The following is an 18,269-nucleotide window of genomic DNA, read 5'->3' on the forward strand; positions in this document are numbered from 1 at the left end:
GATTATGGTTTAACTTTTGTATTAGAGAAAATATTGCTTTATTAAACTTACAGGTGATATGAACAATAATAATAACTTGATGGTAGAAATAAAGTCCAGAATAAACTGGTCCATTGACAGTGTTGATAGCTAATCAAAAGAATCAGCATAATTTAGGAAATTCAGAGGTTTTAGCTTGTTACCGAAACATCATGTGGTGGCGACATTTTCTCTGCTTCTGTTCGAGTAGGCATCTTTAGACCACCATATTTCTTCCAGTATGTCCAACATGAAGCACAAAGTCTACATTGCATATTTGGAGGTCCCCAGGAAAACCACTGTTGAGACTGTGTGGCTGAAACAGTACAGATTGGGGGAAAAAGGTCAATTATTCCAGTTATGAAAAGTTTTGAACATAATTGCAGAAATTTGGAAGAAACTGCACTAATTTAACATCTTTCTAATTTTGTGACCATTTCAATATTTGTGGCTTACTGAATTATTTTCTGTCAGATCGCTTTAACTTAAAATAGAAAATCAGTAACTAAAATCAATAATGTGTAAGCATCCCTGTTACAGGTTAACCTGATGGCACAGTTTCCACCAACGTTCATAATAAATTGAAATCTGATCAACATTTTAAGTTGATAAAATTCCCTTATGGTTTTCTTCTTGCCAGATTTTGCTCCTGAAATAATCACTGATCACATGAAATAAAAATGCTATCTGTACATCATTAGTCTTGATGGATTTGAACATAATAAACCTAATTTTGGCTTTGATACCATCACCATTGTGAGGAAATTATTATATGTTTCAGCTTACTACTTCTTTGGTGATTTTGTTTGCAATTTTTAATTTCTCAGCATGTACTCTACATGGACCCTTGTTTTTTTATTTGATATATATGATATTTGAGCACCTGTTTAATACTGAGCTGCATGGTACTAATAATAACTATAATAGCGCACCTTGTGTGAAGGTTACTTTAAAGAAGAACTCACTTAAAAGTCTGCCAAGTCTTTCCTATTTGAATACATTTGGAAAATAATCCAATATCGGAATGCAAGCCAAGACTTTTCTGGCCTGTGTGATTAGAATATAGGACCAGCAAGATAAGACTTCCAGCTGCCACGGAGAGACTTTGCCAACTTGCAAAACTGGATCGAGTAAAACACAGGTTTATTGTAGAATGAATGAGAGCAGAAAATTTCATTGAAATTCTCTGAGGAATGGTGCAGCAGAGGATGCTAATCAGCCATTATGGTAACATTTGAATTTTAGTGCCTGTGCTTTTGACATGTACAAATTCATTGTCTGAATACCTCCACAGGCAGAGATATCAGAAAATAGGACAGATTATGGCCAGATTTCCAACATTTTCTCTTCTACCTCTCCCCCTCCCTCCTGTTGGGCAGAAGACACAAAAGCTTAAAAGTACGTACCACTAGGCTCAAGGAGAGCCCTATCCAGCTGTTATTAGACTTCCAATAGTCCCCTAATATGACTCACAACCTCAAAATATACTTCATTATGACCTTGAACCTTATCGTATACCTGTACTGCACTTTCTCTGTAACAATTTAATTTGTATTCTGTTATTGTTTTCATTTGTATCGCCTGAATGCACTGCTGTAATGTGACAATAATAAATGAATTTACCAATTTGGTAGTCAGGAACAACAAGAAATGCAGAACAGGGCACCATTTCCTGGATTGTCATCACAGCAATGCACTTACCATTTATAAGAATGCACACTTCCCACTGTCATTCCCAGAATATAGAGGTTGTGCATGCTGGAGTGCATCCCACAGTCACACAAATAGCTGGAAATTTTAAAGTCTGAGCAAAAGTTCTAAACCCAATCACTATGGGAATATGGAAGCCAAACATAAAAGTATAAATACAAAGAATATTACATATAATCTACACAAAAAAGATGCAGTGTTCTAAAATTACTCTGTTTTAGGATCACCAAGGAAACTCATCTCATAAACAACCTTATTGAATACTGAAATTACATTAGGGATATCTAAAATGACAGTTACAACAAATACTCAGAAAAGGAGTTATAGTCTCAAAGGATACATATTTACGACAACGATGGCAAGAATTCTCTTCAAAAGATTTTGAATCTTTGTGATTCTTTACCCCCATAGTACTGTTAATAATTACTGATGAAATAAGAAACTTCAACAACTTCAGCATTAGATCTGACTGCAGATGAGCTTTGAATCATATGCTATGCATTATTAAGTCTGTTATTTTCTACTGTAATTACACTACCCAGTTGCTCCTTTTTGTATGTGCTGTTGAAATCATCACCAATACTGTTGTTACTTCTACAGCTAATTTGAAAGCACTTTTGGCTGACATCCTACTCTATAAAGCTGAGGTCAAATAAAACTGCGTTCTAAATTCCATAATGCCCTGAACAATGTAGTTCAAATTCTGTTCGGTGCCTCTACTCACCTATTTATACTTTCTGCATTGAATCCCAATCAAGTCATGCCTTAATTTTTAAATTCTCTCCTAGACTTTCCTTCCTGAATGGTGCCTCTTCCCTTTCATTCATTGAGAGGCGAGTTAAAACCTAGCACAATCCTCACTGATTTGATTTGATATAAATGATGATATTTCAATGTACATATGACAAATAAGGCTAATCGTCTTTAATAATCTCAACTCTATCTCCTTTACCATAGCGCTGGAGAGGGATAGGAGCATAAATGAGGCGCAGATGTTCTCAGGGAAATGCACGGCAGAAATGTGGCAAATGTTCAGGGAACATTTGCATGTCGTTCTGCATTGGCATGTTCCATTGTGGCAGGGAAAGGATGATAGAGTAAACGAAACATGGTGTACAAAAGATGTAGAAAATCTAGTTAGGAAGAAAAGAAAAGTTTACGAAAAGGTTAAGAAACTAAGTACTGATGCAGCTCTAGAAAATTATAGGGTGCCAGGAAGGAGCTTAAGAAGGAAATTAGGAGAGCTAGAAGGGGCCATAAGAAGGCCTTGGAGAGCAGGATTAAGGAAAACCCTAAGGCATTCTACAAGTATGTGAAGAGCAAGAGGATAAGCAATGTGAGAACAGGACCAATCAGGTGCAACAGTGGAAATGTGTGCATGGAGTCAGAGGAGGTAGTGGAGGTACTTAATGAATACTTAGCTTCAGTATTCACCAGGGAAAAGGACCTCGGTAATTGTGGGGATGATTTACAGCAGACTGAAATGCTTGAGCGTATAGACATTAAGAAAGAGGATGTGCTGGAGCTTTTGAAAAGCATTAAGTTAGATAATTTGCTGGGACCGGACGAGATGTACCCCAGACTACTGTAGGAGGTGAAAAAGGAGATTGCTGAGCCTCTGGCGATGATGTTTGCATCATCAATAGGGACAGAGGTAGTACTGGAGGACTGTGGGTTGCAAATGTTGCTCCCTTGTTCAAGAAAAAGCGTAGAGATAACCCAGGAAATTATAGACCAGTGAGTTTTGCTTCAGTGGTGAGCAAGTTGATGGAGAAGATCCTGAGAAGCAGGATTTATGAACATTTGGAGAGACTTATTTTGATTAGGATAGTCAGCATGGCTTTGTCAAGGGCAGGTTGTGCCTTGTAAGTCTGACTGAATTCTTTGAGGATGTATTGAAACACATTGATGAAGGTAGAGCAGTGGATGTAGTGTAAATGAATTTCAGTAAAGCATTTGTTAAGATTCCCCAAGCAAGGCTCATTCAGAAAGTAAAGAGGCATGGGATCCAAGGAGACTTTGCTTTGTGGATCTAGAATTGGCTTGACCACAAAAGGAAAGGGTAGTTGTAGATGGTTTGCATTCTGCATGGAGGTCAGAGACCAGTGGTGTTCCATAGGGATCTGATATGGGTCCTGTCCTCTTTGTGATTTTTATAAATACCTGGATGAAGAAGAAGGGTGGGTTAGTAAGTTTGCTTATGACACAAAGGTTGGAGGTGTTGTGGATAGTCTGGAGTGGTGTCAGAGGTTACAGTGGGACAACGATAGGATGCAGAACTGTGCTGAGAAGCGGCAGATGGAGTTTAAATGTGAAGTGATTCATTTTGGAAGGTCACATTTTAAGGCAGAATATAATATTAATGGTAAGACTTTTGGTAGTGTGGAGCATCAGAGAGATCTTGGGGTCTGTGTCAACAGGACACTCAAAGCTGCTGCGCAGGTTGACAGCATTGTTCAGAAGGTGTATGGTGTGTTGGCATTTATCAACCATAGGACTGAATTCAAGAGCCATGAGGTAATGTTACAGCTAAATAGACCTTGGTTAGACCCCACTTGGAATACTGTGTTCAGATGTGGTCATCTAATTACAAGAAGGATGTGGATACTATAGAGAGAATGCAGAGGTTTACAAAGATATTGCCTGGATTGGAGAACGTGCCTTATGAAAAAGGTTGACTGAACTTGGCCTTTTTTCCTTGGAGCGATGGAGGATGACAGGTGATTTGACAGAGATGTGTAAAGTGATGAGAGGCATTGATTGTGTGGATAGCCAGAGGCATTGATCATGTAGTTAGCCAGAGGCTTTTACCCAAGGCTGAAATGGCTAACATGAGGTGGCATAGTTTTAAGTAGGTACAGAGGGTATGTCAGGGGTAAGTTTTTCACACAGAGAGTGGTGGGTGCACGGAATGCACTGTTGGCAACGGTGGTAGAGGTGGATACAATAGGGTCTTTTAAGAGACTCTAAGATAGGTACATGGAGCTTAGAAAAATAGAGGGCTATGCAGTAGGGAAATTCTAGACAGTTTCCAGAGTAGGTTACATGGTTGGCACAACATTGTGGGCTGAGGGGCCTGTAATGTGCTGTAGATTTCTATGTTTCTAATACTTTTAGTCACCTGCCCAAAGTTGTCTGGCAGGATATCAGTTTTAACTTGATACTCCTCCTGTTGTTTTTTGTACAGCTTGCTCTGTTAAATGAAAGCATAAATGAAAGCTGGTACTGCTGATGGACTTTTGGACTACAAAGGAATCCAGGAAAACGATAGATCATATAAAGTGGGACTGAGATTGATTAAATATGACATAATTGAATGTGCGAGTAGGCACAAATGGCCTGCTTTTCTTCCTATTACTTATGCTCTTGTGGTTCATCTGGCATATTTTTACAGAAAAGACAAATGGGGTGCAGGTACATTACAACAAACGGCTTCCATCTGCTTGCTTTGAGTTGTGGATTACATAAATCAGAAACCCCAAGGTAATGCTGAAAATGTCAAAAACCCAACACGCACAAAAGACATCATCTAAATCAGGAATGCTATTTTATAATCTCGGTTTCCCTTAATTAACTGAGCAAAAGTTCACGCCTCCTGAGCACAGGCAGAAGTTCAGCCAGTTAATAATGTCAGAACACCTACACGGTACTACTGAATGCTTCAGATTATGTAGAAGGAGAATGCCAACTTCAACTTGCCAATCAGGTGGGAGATGACCTCCCCCAGAGGAAGACTGTGTCCAAGGGGCAAGTTACCAGCAAGCTAAGGTAGCTTGACTGTTCAAAGGAAGATTTCCCTTTTAACTTCTTGATACCTAGGTCAACTCTTGCATTTCCCTTTTGTATCCATCTCCTGCACCTTCATGTACCCGTCCAGCTAACTTGTTATCAGTAGCAAGTTATTAGGATTTTGTACTGCTTCTTTTCCAACACACCGCAGAGGTACACTACTCTAACCCATGCATGCTGAAGAGTAACTACCTTGCTGAGAAGAGCACACAGTTTTAAAATATGAATACTAACTTTTTTTAAACTTATCAAAGCTTGTAGCACTGCCTCCTAATAAGAAAATGAAACTGAATGAGGATGCTAAAGTAAGATGCAATTGTATAACTAAACTAAAAGTTTCTAGTTACTCCCAAACATATTTATATGAATTACAAAGTTCATTTCTGGTTAGAGAATCCTCTCGTAGATTATGCTCAGATCTCATGCTAAAATAATTCAGTTTGAATAGTACTCACTGTAACAACTCTCACACGGTCGGCCTAAACTCGAGTTTTGGTTTTGATAAACCATCCCTCCAACTGGACCATTCGCCACAGCAGGCTTTCCATTAACATTCAATATCTGATTGGGATTAGGTTTATTGCTTTATAACAGAACAAAAAAAAAGAAAACATTTATTTATAAACAAAAAAGATGTTAAATATTGCAAAATAAATCAATCACAAGTATATAATTTTCTTGGGTGAACATGCAGCAGTATCTGTTGAACTAATCCCCAGCAATAAAGTTCCTGTTATAAGATTCAGCTCTGTTTTTACAATTATGTTATCAGTCCATCAGGCTCTTAAACCGACCTGCAAACCCTAATCCTACATCAACAATGGAACACGATGGACCACCTTTCTTGATGCATTAATGTCTTGTTTTTCACACAGTCTTCTATTTCTCTTCACTGATTGTATAATTTATAATTTGTGCATTGTCTGTGATGCTGCTGCAAGGAAATTTACCATTGTACCTGTATCTTACCATACTTATGCACATGACAATATACTTAACTTTATTTGAATTTTAAAAATGTAATGTTAAGGTGCTGAGGTCCACGGCTGCTCTATGCCTGAACAGAGAATGAATAGATGTGGAGACGTCTTCAATCTTTTTACTAAATAATGTACCAGCAATCTGGCAAAGTTAGTATCAATAGTAAATCAAACACAGCAAATCCTTATTTGTGACTAATTTTTATTTTGCACTCAGTAGGAATATGGAAATTAAAACTGGAAAATATTAAGCAAGAGATTTGCAATAAAATGCTGACAGTTCCTTGTAAAGGAACATTTGGGACAGCCACATGAAAACATCAGTCTCATTGCTGATCAGGCTCCCCATACGGTTTCCTGGTTGCACACTCACCCTGGACTCCAAACAGGATCCAGTACAATAGCATAGTCCTGCTGCATTCTCATTACTTGCCTGTTGAACCTATGCCAGAGAGAGCTCAATCATTTTAATCAACACAGATTGAAATTGATCAGACTATGCTTCAGTCTGAAACATTGGTTTTCCATGGTCAGATGACCTTTAAAATAATTTGTCAAAGTACCAGCCATGGGAAAAGATGGAAATAAATTTAGCTAGTATTTCAAGTAAACCATAAATTTACAATAAGCCCAATATTACAGAATTTGTTTGATCAAACAAATCAAGATAAAATCTTTTAATTTAAAAACAGCTCTTCTATTCAGCTTTTTGGGATGTTGGTATGGAACCAATTGGGCAGACTGCAGCCAACTACCAATTTACATCCCTGCAAATGTTAAAAACAATGTTCAGAAATTAGATCTAAAACTGCACAGCATTTCACATTCATTACAAATGTACTCTGGTTTACAAAAACTTACTATGTTGGAATGTACACCTGTTTCAGTTTGCTCTCTGCCTCAGCTGCCTTGAGGCGTTTCTAAAAATTAAAAAAAATATAGAATTATAGAAGTCAATTGAAAACTGTACATCGAATTCCAAGAAAACAATGCATGTCAAAAACAACAATGGCCCTGTTACTGAGCTCTCAGAAATAGCTCTGCATATATGTATCTCTCCATGCCAAACACAGTTATTTACTGCAGCTGGAAAAGCAATTTTACATCCATATTGCTCTGGTCTCATTTAGCTGGGCTTTAATTTTACCATTATTTTACAATGTTCCTTAATTTAATTATACTTCTAGCCTATTATTCACTGATTTTCTGTTCAAAGGTCACATTTGCTACAAAACCTTGTAAGTTGTGTTTAATACTGTCAGCTCTAAAAAAGCAAGATATGCTCCTTACTGAAAACTTTATGCAGTGGCATTGAAAGGTAATAAAAAATGAAGATGCTGATAATTTGCAGCAAAACAAAAAAGTTGATGCTGCAAACACTCAGAAAGATTCTCTATCCTCAGATACTGTCTATCCTGCTGAGTGCTTCCCTACAATAATATTTTTGTTATGGCAGTATAGTTCACTGCAGTAAATGGTAAAATCAAATTCATCCAATATCAACATTCTCAATGAAGTCCTCTGAACAATGAATGTTTAACTTCAAGCACGACATCACTGGAATACCATCAATATAGATACACATAATGTTGTAAGGGTTCGTAAAGACCAATTTCACCAGAGCTGGCAGTATTAATACCAGGAAATTGTGAGTATTATCCCAGTGATGTTTTGCCCATTTAAATAGATGGAACCATAAACCTGGCCCTAAAGTGATTTCCTGCATGAATGGAACCTTAAATAAATCAACACAGAACTGCCACATCCCACAAAACATAGAACTGCCACAATATATATAGCAGTGCATATAGCGATAAATCATAAAGATTTATTTAGATTGAACTGTCTTAAAAAAACATACTTTTATTATCAGAATATATCATAAAAAAGGACATGTATTAACTTTGCACAGATGCTGTTAAAGTTCTAAAGTTCACAAAATTCGTAGAATAATTGGAAGCTATTAATGCTATTTGTAAATAGAAAATAATTTTAGAATGAGTCTAATTGTTGCTTCTGATGATTTCAATCTGTATGAAGCAATTTTGTTTAACCCAAAAACAGTGAGTTTAATGTGCATTAGTCTGTAAACTAATTAATTATCAATTCAGTAACAAATTGTCAATAAGATAAGCATGGTTTTAGCTTACCTGTTGGACATATCTGTCTGTTGTTTTCCACATATAATAGTATTCTATGATACTGGTCAGTGATTTCCATGGCAACTATTAAAGAGATAATGATAATTACACTCAGCTACAGGTCAATGCAAAATATATTTTAATTAAATGTCTTTGAAGATTAATTAAGCTTTGAAAGTTGAGAATATACATATTTATAAAGTGTGTGTATTAGGAACTGTTGATAACTGCAATGGAGTAAAAGGTGGTTTACGGTGAACAAGGATGAATTAAATTTAGACAGCTAATCTAAATTTTCTGCATGCTAGCAGCAGTTGAGACAGCATGTAGTGCAAAAAAAATCAGTAAATTGAAGTACAATATGCAGTGTTGTTTGTGCAACAAATGCTTGAGTATACCCATGAAGATGGACCATTGAGGAATAATATTACAGAGAGACAGAAAGATCAAAGGTAATTAAATGAAATTACTAAACAAGTAGTGATGGTCATTAAGGATGTTATGAATACTTTCACAAGAAGCAATATTGCAGTTTGTATGGTATAAGTGAAATTGTACGACCTGAGGAGGCAAACATTTCATTGTAAATGATAATGTCTTTAAGAACTTTCAAAAGAAAGAAAAAGAGTGGACAGTAATTGGGGAGGGTGGCTTTAGGGTTGTGGTTGATGACAACAGGCTTATTGTAGTTGGGAAAAACTTTATCCCTACAGTGCCCAATAACTGCTGACCTCAGGACAATGTGGCCTATGATCTTGTCCAAAACCAACACAGCATGAGGAATTACATCATTTTTGTGTACCTTTGAAGAAAATATTTTATCACAAAGTATCCACTTAAATTTTCACAGCGATGAAAGGCATATTAAATCCATGCTGATTTGGGAGACGGAATACATCTCTCCATAATGCTAAAAAAACAGCTTTATGGCGTCAAATTTCCCAGCAACTATCTATTCAGCTGAATCCTCAAAGCGAATGCTGGTACTTGGGAGTGGGGGCACACAATGAGAAGGGAAAGGAGAGAATGATCACAGAATTAGTGGCAAAAATCTAAAAGCGCTTTCTGGAAAGTCACATTGGTGAACATGTACATGACTGGGCTGTAGGAAAGGACAGTGAACTTAAAGTTAAACAAAGCATTCACAGAAAAGAAATCAACAGCAGTAGAATGTTGAAAATTCAGAAGGTGTGGCACATCTCAGAAAAGGAATGCACAGTTTCTTATATTTCTGATCTTGATCTATTCTCCTCCTCCTTCAAAAGAATCTTTCTTTCCCAAAATAATCCAGTTTATTTCACTTTTTCTATTTTCCTTTATGTCTCATTTTCTTGCAGAGGTATGTAATGACCTCCAAAGAACACATCAATGTTATCATGTTAATTCCTTACAGCACACAGAATGAAATATTCTTGCATCAGAGCAAATGGATCAAAAGTTGTCCTATTAATAAATTAACTTCATTCCTGCAGTTTTATCTAATCAATGGATTAATGAGATCAGAATAAATGTTCTGCTGTTCTTACAAAGTCTTGCCGGATGTCATTGAAGTCCTTGCCATACTTTTCCAATGCCTCTTCAAACAGGCTAGCTTCAGATGCTGACCATTCTTCCATTTCATCTCTGCACAGAACAGGACCACCCTGTGGCACTAAGATACTGATTGCATTTGTCAAGTCATAGTTGTGCTTGTGTAAAGTGTCCATTGCGTGAAACTAATTGAAGAAAATAAAATCAGTAGACACCGTAAGTGATGCAAAAGAGTTAACAAGAAATACCTGTAATAATGAAAATTACAAAATAAAACAAAATTAAGCAATTATCCTGTCTGACATCTCACGGCATTGTTTACAAATACAAAGTTTGTAGATACTATAAATTAAAAAGATCATATTCTAAACCAGGGAGAGTACACCTCAAGGGATAAAGAATGGAATTGAGGATAAATGAAGTGCAAAGCATAGGGGTAAACGCATCCACAGCTAACAATGGGGAACGATGGGGCAACACTGGGCTCCAATGCCATCTTCAACTTCTTTGGATTCTCTGATGACACTACTCCATGGTGCAGAGAGTCAACAGCTTTAAATTCCTGGGCACTAACATATCGGATGACCCGTCCCTAAGGAAAGTGCACCAGCGTCTTTACTTTCTTAGGAGGTTAAGGAAACTCCGCTTTCATTGAAAACTCTAACAAAAGTGAGTCTTACTTCAGTGGTTGGTAAGTTGATGGAAAAGATCCTGAGAGGTAGGATTTATGAACATTTGGAGAGGCATAATATGATTAGGAATAGTCAGTATGGCTTTGTGAAAGGCAGGTTGTGCCTTACAAGCCTGATTGAATTTTTTGAGGATGTGGCTAAACACATTGATGAAGGTAGAGCATCAATGATGCAAGTGTATATGGATTTCAGTAAGGCATTTGATAAGTTACCCCATGCAAGGCTTATTGAGAAAGTAAGGAGGCAAAGTATTTAGAAAGTAATTGAGATCCAAGGGACATTGCTTTGTGCATCCAGTATTGACTTGCTCACAGAAGGCAAAGAGTGGTTGTAGATGGGTCATATTCTGCATGGAGATTGGTGACCAGTGGTGTGCCTCAGGGATCTGTTCTGGGACCCCTACTCCTCATGATTTTTATAAATGACCTAGATGAGGAAGTTGAGGGATGGGTTAGTAAATCTGCTGATGACACAAAGGTTGGGGTGTTGTGGATAGTGCAGAGGGATGTCAGAGGTTACACTGGGACATCAATAGGATGCAAAACTGGGCTGAGAAGTGGCATATGGAATTCAACCCAGATAAATGTGAGGTGGTTCATTTTGGTAGGTCAAATATGACGGCAGAACATAGTATTAATGGTAAGACACTTGGCAGTGTGGAGGATCAGAGGGATCTTGGGTTCCAAGTACATAGGACACTCAAAGCTGCTGCGCAGATTGACTGTCGTTAAGAAGGCATACGGTGCATTGGCCTTCGTCAACCATGGGATTGAGTTTAAGAGCTGAGCGGTAATGTTACAGCTATATAGGACCCCGGTCAGGCCCCACTTGGAGTACTGTGCTCAGTTCTGGTCACCTCATTATAGGAAGGATGTGGAAACTATAGAAAGGGTGCAGAGGAGATTTACAAGGATGTTGCCTGGATTGGGGAGCGTGCCTTATGAAAACAGGTTGAGTGAACTCGGCCTTTTTGCCTTGGAAAGAAGGAGGATGAGAAGTGACCTGATAGAGGTGTACAAGATAATAGGCATTGATCGTGTGGATAGTCAGAGGCTTTTTCCCAGGGCTGAAATGGCTAACACAAGAAGGCACCGTTTTAAGGTGCTTGGAAGTTGGTACAGAGGTTACACTGGGACATCAATAGGATGCAAAACTGGGCTGAGAAGTGGCAGATAGAGTTCAACCCAGATAAGTGTGAGGTGGTTCATTTTGGTAGGTCAAATATGACGGCAGAACATAGTATTAATGGTAAGACTCTTGGCAGTGTGGAGGAAGTTGTGTTTTTTTTTAAAAACGCAGAGAGTGGTGAGTGTGTGGAATGGGCTGCCGGCAGCGGCGGTGGAGATGGATACAATAGGGTCTTTAAGAGACTCCTGGACAGGTACATGGAGCTTAGAAAAATGGAGGGCTATGGGTAACCTTAGGTAATTTCCAAGAAAATACATGTTCGACACAGCACTGTGGGCGAAAGGGCCTGTACTGTGCTGTAGGTTTTCTATGTTCCTATAAACTTCTATGGATGTACTGTTGCAATATCCTGACTGGTTGCAGTATGGTCTGGGACAGCAATTCAAATGAACAGGAACATAAGCAGAATCAGAAACAGTATCTGATTTAATATGACTGGCTTACGTTAACTTTACCGCAGCAATACAATGAAATACAGGTGTCCCCCGCTTTATGAATGTTTGCTTTACGCCACTTCGCTTTTACAAAAAATTTTCCCTTATAAATAAATGGTTCTTCGCTTTACGCCATTTTGGCTTAAGAAAGGTTTCATAGGAACACTCTACCTTCGTAAGGGGGGGCACCTTGTACATGATAAATAAATGTAGAGAAAAAAATCTGAGTTACATTAAGTATATGTATGTTTATTAAAGAGTTAAGCTAAAATAAGTAGTGCAATAAAACACTACTCATGGACTCAATGTCCATTTAGAAATTGGATGGCAGAAGGGAAGAAGTTATTCCTGACTCGCTGAGTGTGTGCCTTCAGGCTTCTGTACCTCCTTCCTGGGGTAACGTGAAGAGGGCATGTCCTGGGTGCTGGGGATCCTTAACGACAGATGCCGCCTTCCTAAGTCAACTCTCCTTGAAGATGTCTTGGATACTACAGAAACTGGTACCCACAATAGAGCTGATTAATTTTACAAGTTTTGGATCTTTATTTCAATCTTGTGCAAAAGCCCCGCCATACCAGATGGTATTGCAGCCAGTCAGAATGCTGTCCATAGTACATTTGTCAAAGTTTTTTTAATGTTTTAGTTGACAAATGAATTCTCCTCAAACTCCTAATGAATTATAGCTGCAGTCTTGCCTTCTTTATAGCTGCATCAATATGTTGCATCCAGGTTAGGTCCTCAGAGATACTGACAAGCAGGAACTCAAAATTGCTCACTCTCACCACTTCTGATCCCCCTACGAGGATTAGGTTGTGTTCCCTCAAATTACCATTTCTGAAGTCTACAATCAGCTCTTTGGTCTTGTTGACGTTGACTGCAAGGTTGTTGTTGTGACGCCACTCAAATAACTAGTATCTCTCGCTCCTGTATGCCCTTCCATCACCAACTACTGTCGGGTAGGAGGTACAGAAGCCGTAAGTCCCACACCGCCAGGTTCAAGAACAACTACTGAACTTCAACCATTTGGCTCTTGAACAGACAGGCAAAATCCTAATCACTAAAGTTTAGCAATACTAGGGCCACTTTGACAGCTTTGCACTAAAATGAACTTTGGTTTCAATTATGTTTTCTTGCAAAAATTAGTGTAAAATTATGTATAATTTATATTTTTCACGTGAGTGCTGTTTATATGATGCTATGTGCCTGTGATGCTGCTACAAGTAAAATTTGCGTTGTACTTGTGGAAACATACTTGTGCATGTGACAAACTTGACTTTGACTTTGATGAGACACTGAAGTATTGGAAAGCTTAGCAGAGGAGAAAGCAGGAAAGGGCTGTTGGATACACTCGTGTCTTCACACTACTAGAATTAAGCTCAAAGAAAATTGTAAACAATTCAGTGTTTTCTTGTATATGAAAACTTAGTTGCCTAACTTACAAAACAGGTATTTATAACAATTTTATTTCTAAGCCAGCAGCAAAGCTGAACATTTAGAGTAAACAGGATCTCTTGTTTAGAGGCCAACTACAGTATTTTGTTAAATCAAACTGAAAAGGTGCTAATTAGTCTGAATTTGAGGAACACTTTCTATCAGATTACCATGCACAATGTGTGTACTTTGTACGGTATCTACCAGTAGACATTTGTTGTAACTTTGTTCAGTGTTCAGATAACTGAGCAGGATTCAAACCTCACACTTTTAAAACTTTCTAACAGAAAATGTCAAAGAGAAATTTCAAACGCACAAAAATAACTATATAGGATGGCCTAATTATATAATTTATGCTCTCCATGGCCTTGATGTGGCTCCAAAGATTCTCAATGCAAGTACAAAGCAACTTATAGCCCTTGCATTTAATTCTAAGAACAAAGCCAATTGATAATGACATTGAAACCTACTGATATATGAGATGGGACCCTACGGTCAGAGTCCTATCAACAATATCTTCTATACTAATGCTTTATTTCTCCTTACATATCCATTGGTCTTTTCCACCTTCCCATCATTTGTATTTCTCTATCCAGCTTATACAAATCTAAAGCAGCACACACAAAATGCTAGAAGAACTCAGCACAATTCTATTCTTAGTCTATTCAAAGACTAAATGTCTGATTCTTGCACATGTGCTTATTTCAAAAACTTTTCTTATCAATGTCTCTTTTTGTCTTTGGTGAACCTTTTAACCACTTTGATAACTCACAGAAGAACTTCATGCCATTCAATTTCTTTTTCTGCAGCATTTTAAAATTTTTTATCCCTTCTCATTTTGATGCTCTTTGAAAAGATCCAATCCTGAAGAAGTACTATCGACTTGTAATACAATAGACCGATTTCTGTTTCTCTATAGATGAAGCTGGAGGTGGAGAGGATTTTCAGCTCTTTTTTTTTATTTACTGAAAGCACGACCAACACATCAGAGCATGAAGAAAGAAAATATTCTTCAGATTAAATCAACACCACCTTTTAGAAATTCATTTGGTTTGTAAAATAAAATGTACAGGCTAAGAAATGTAATATTCTGCTGAAACTGAAAATGCAAAATAGTACTGAAGGACTCACGTAATTTAATTTAAGTACCTATGAAGCTCTTCAAAAATATTTTTCCCTATAACAATTTTTTGAATGAATAGCTATTTCTAACAAATGTTAAGATTCTTAAGTCTTTTTCTTCCAGTTATTGAAGACAGCACAAGCACTTAACAAAGGGTGAGAATAGTGGATTCAAATAATGGGATTCTATTTGCAAAAACAAATTTGTTCCTTTCCTCTTCTCTGAATTAATCTTTCTAAATGGTTAAGCCTTAATTACGGTATTCATGCTGATGTGTGCTGATCAGGTTTCAGTCTTAATACCTGTGGAAACATCAGGACATGTCTGGAATATCCAATGGTGTACCAAGAGGCAGATCCCAATAATTACCACCACAATCAAGCATCCCAGTAAGTACATTTCTGCACTGAATGATGTCAGGACTTTGACCCTCATTTGGCATTCTCCAGGAAGCCACTGAAAAGTAAGTTCACTAGTCCCTGAGATATGGAATTCTTTTGTACTCGAATATTGCATTCAATAGCTAGTTAAACAGCACTGCCCTGCAGCTGTACAATCTGCTGTGACCGTGATATCACGAGAAGTGAAGATGGATGTTGTAAAGATATGGTTTTCTTCTGAAATGTACAAATTTTAATCACAGAACTTCTCAATTAATATCCTCAAGATATCTATCTCAGTAGAAGATGATTCCTCTGTGCACGTTGTGGATGCACATTACCTCTTTCCCACATTCATCTCCTTCTCAGTGTATTAAAATTAGATCCTGTTCATAAATTTATTTTGCTTACTTTTAAAGCAACAACTATTAAGGATACTGCCATATTCCAGCACAGAGTGGTACAGTATTGAATTGGGCCTTTTGGCCCATTATACACATGGTATCCTAATTCCATTGGCTCACTTTAAATTTGTACCCTCTTGTTTCTCTACTATGGGAGAAATATTCCGTCTATCCTATATCAGTCTTTTATAATTTTATATACCAACATTAAGTCTTTAACCTCCTTCACACCAAGGAAAACAAACCCATTTTATCTAATCTCTCCCCCTTAACTTACATCCCCCAATCCAAATAACATCCTGGTGATCCTCATCTGCAATTTGATCATATTTCTAAGAGGCCAAATGAACAAGAGGTATTTGGAACTTGTGCAAAGGCCAGCTAGATCTACCATTAACTCTACATTTGCAGACATACACTTGAGAAATGCTCTGCTTAGTGGTTTGTGTGTTGAATCCTGCGAGCTCCCACACAGCAGATGCCAGCAAACCCTTAACAACCAGTAAATCCATTCTACTTATCTCCTAAAAAGTTGTTTACATGCATAGGCTATACACAAGTCAAGTTCTTGTTAGCTGGGGAGGACCTGTACTGTTATTCTAATATGAATGAAAACTAATGGCTATTGATCTGAAAAACTAAAAGCTACATCTCTTGATTTTTTTCCCTCTACACCAGCATTTGAATGTCCCCACCCACCTATGTTTTAGCAACCAGAAACAAACATACAAATTGGCACAAGCTTCTCCATAGCAGTCTATCATTCTGACTCAATACCTTTTGATATTCTGAAAAGTGATCTGCATGTTCAGCAACAGGCTCACAAAGATTTCTTATAATATAATCTTTAAGAATGAAGGAGGCCACTCAGAGAGGCCCTAAAGTCTTTTCATTTGCTCTAATCCTCTGGTTTTTGCACAGGTTATGAGTTATTTGGTCCTATCTACAGAGCATTAAAGTTCTTTTTAAAAAATCTTTAAATTCTCACAGTTATATTTCCAAATTCAATTCAGTCATAGGAACTTAGAAAACCTACAGCACAATACAGGCCCTTTGGCCCACAAAGCTGTGACGAACATGTCCTTACCTTAGAACTACCTAGGCTTACACATAGCCCTCTATTTTTCTAAGCTCCATGTACCTATCCAGGAGTCTCTTAAAAGACCCTATCATATCCACCTCCACCACTGTCGTCAGCAGCCCATTCCACGCGCTCACCACTCTCTACGTAAAAAACTTACCCCTGATATCTCCTCTGGACCTACTTCCAAGCACCTTAAAACTATACCCTCTCGTGCTAGCCATTTCAGCCCTGGGAAAAAGCCTCTGACTATCCACACAATCAATGTCTCTCATTATCTTCAAGCAAGATTTCACCTACAATTTTTTTTAAATCTAAAGATGCTGAACATCCGAAAACAGAACAGGAATGCTGAAAATATTCATGTCAGATAACATGTAAAATCAGAGAAATTAAGCTAATGTTTCCAGTCAATGGCTTTTCATCAGAATTCTGACAATACATTCTGTGACCTGAGCAGATCCAGAAAACTGAAAAGTATTTCCAGCATTTTCTGTTTTAATGTTGTTCTTGCAACTCATTTGAAAAAGTAAGATTTATATTTCTGGTTTCTCAATACTTTTCAATTTCCTCCACCAGTAAATATTCAGTGTTACGTTTTCTAATATCCATTTTAACCAACTGATCTGTAATTCCCTTGGCATGATATATCTTACTTTTGAGTCACATTAACTATCTGCCACCCCTTTAGCCCTTCACCTCTTCACCTTTTATCGAATTAATCTTCTCCATTTAATCTTTTTACAGACAGGCTTGGCATTTGCTGTGCTTATATCTGAATCACATTTCATCTTGCACTTTGGACCTGTTTCTGTCAAGTCACATTAAGCTCAACCCCCTCCCTCTTACCTCTTTGGTCTGCCATCTAGCCTTGCCACATAAACGTTTCATTATGCAAGTACCTTCCGGACACCATCCTGGCTTGATTCCATCCAGAAAAAGTCTACAACTTTTTGCGATGCTTCACACCATGTCCTTTTTCAACATTTAAACATTGTTAACCTTTCTCTAAAGCCTCTTCCATTGGCCAACTAGGCTGCCCTTGTTTGGTTCCATAATTAATTACATCTTAGGAGCTGAAAGTGACAAAGTTTGAGGTTTCTGGGCATTTCCTCAAGGATCAAAACTTGGCTCTCTATTCATCATTAAATATTGACACCTTAACTACTACTTCATCAATTCTCTCAATCAAAGGCTCCCAACTCGGGGTCCACAGAACTTCCGGTTAATGGTAGGGGGTCCATGGATTTGAAGAAGCTGGGAACCCCTGCTCTATTTAGTACATTATGCTTTCTACAGAGTTCAACCCACATGATAATACCCTGGGGTCTCCAGCAAATCCCAGCCTCCTGAATGCTAGGTTATAAT

General features: G+C 37.8%; 1 protein-coding gene across 3 annotated transcripts in view; it reads right to left on the minus strand.

The window, feature by feature from the left end:
• The window catches only part of mta3 (metastasis associated 1 family, member 3), a 156,251-nt gene that overhangs the window by 14,315 nt on the left and 123,667 nt on the right, over window positions 1-18,269 (minus strand). For all 3 annotated transcript variants that reach the window (XM_073050708.1, XM_073050706.1, XM_073050707.1), the window contains exons 9-13: window positions 10,165-10,353; window positions 8,648-8,722; window positions 7,359-7,417; window positions 5,973-6,100; window positions 183-334 (exon numbers count right to left, since the gene is read on the minus strand). In XM_073050708.1, coding sequence (XP_072906809.1) covers window positions 183-334; window positions 5,973-6,100; window positions 7,359-7,417; window positions 8,648-8,722; window positions 10,165-10,353 — 603 coding nt within the window. The remainder of the gene's footprint in view (window positions 1-182; window positions 335-5,972; window positions 6,101-7,358; window positions 7,418-8,647; window positions 8,723-10,164; window positions 10,354-18,269) is intronic.

Source organism: Hemitrygon akajei, chromosome 7, assembly GCF_048418815.1.
Source record: "Hemitrygon akajei chromosome 7, sHemAka1.3, whole genome shotgun sequence".
NCBI lineage: Eukaryota > Metazoa > Chordata > Chondrichthyes > Myliobatiformes > Dasyatidae > Hemitrygon > Hemitrygon akajei.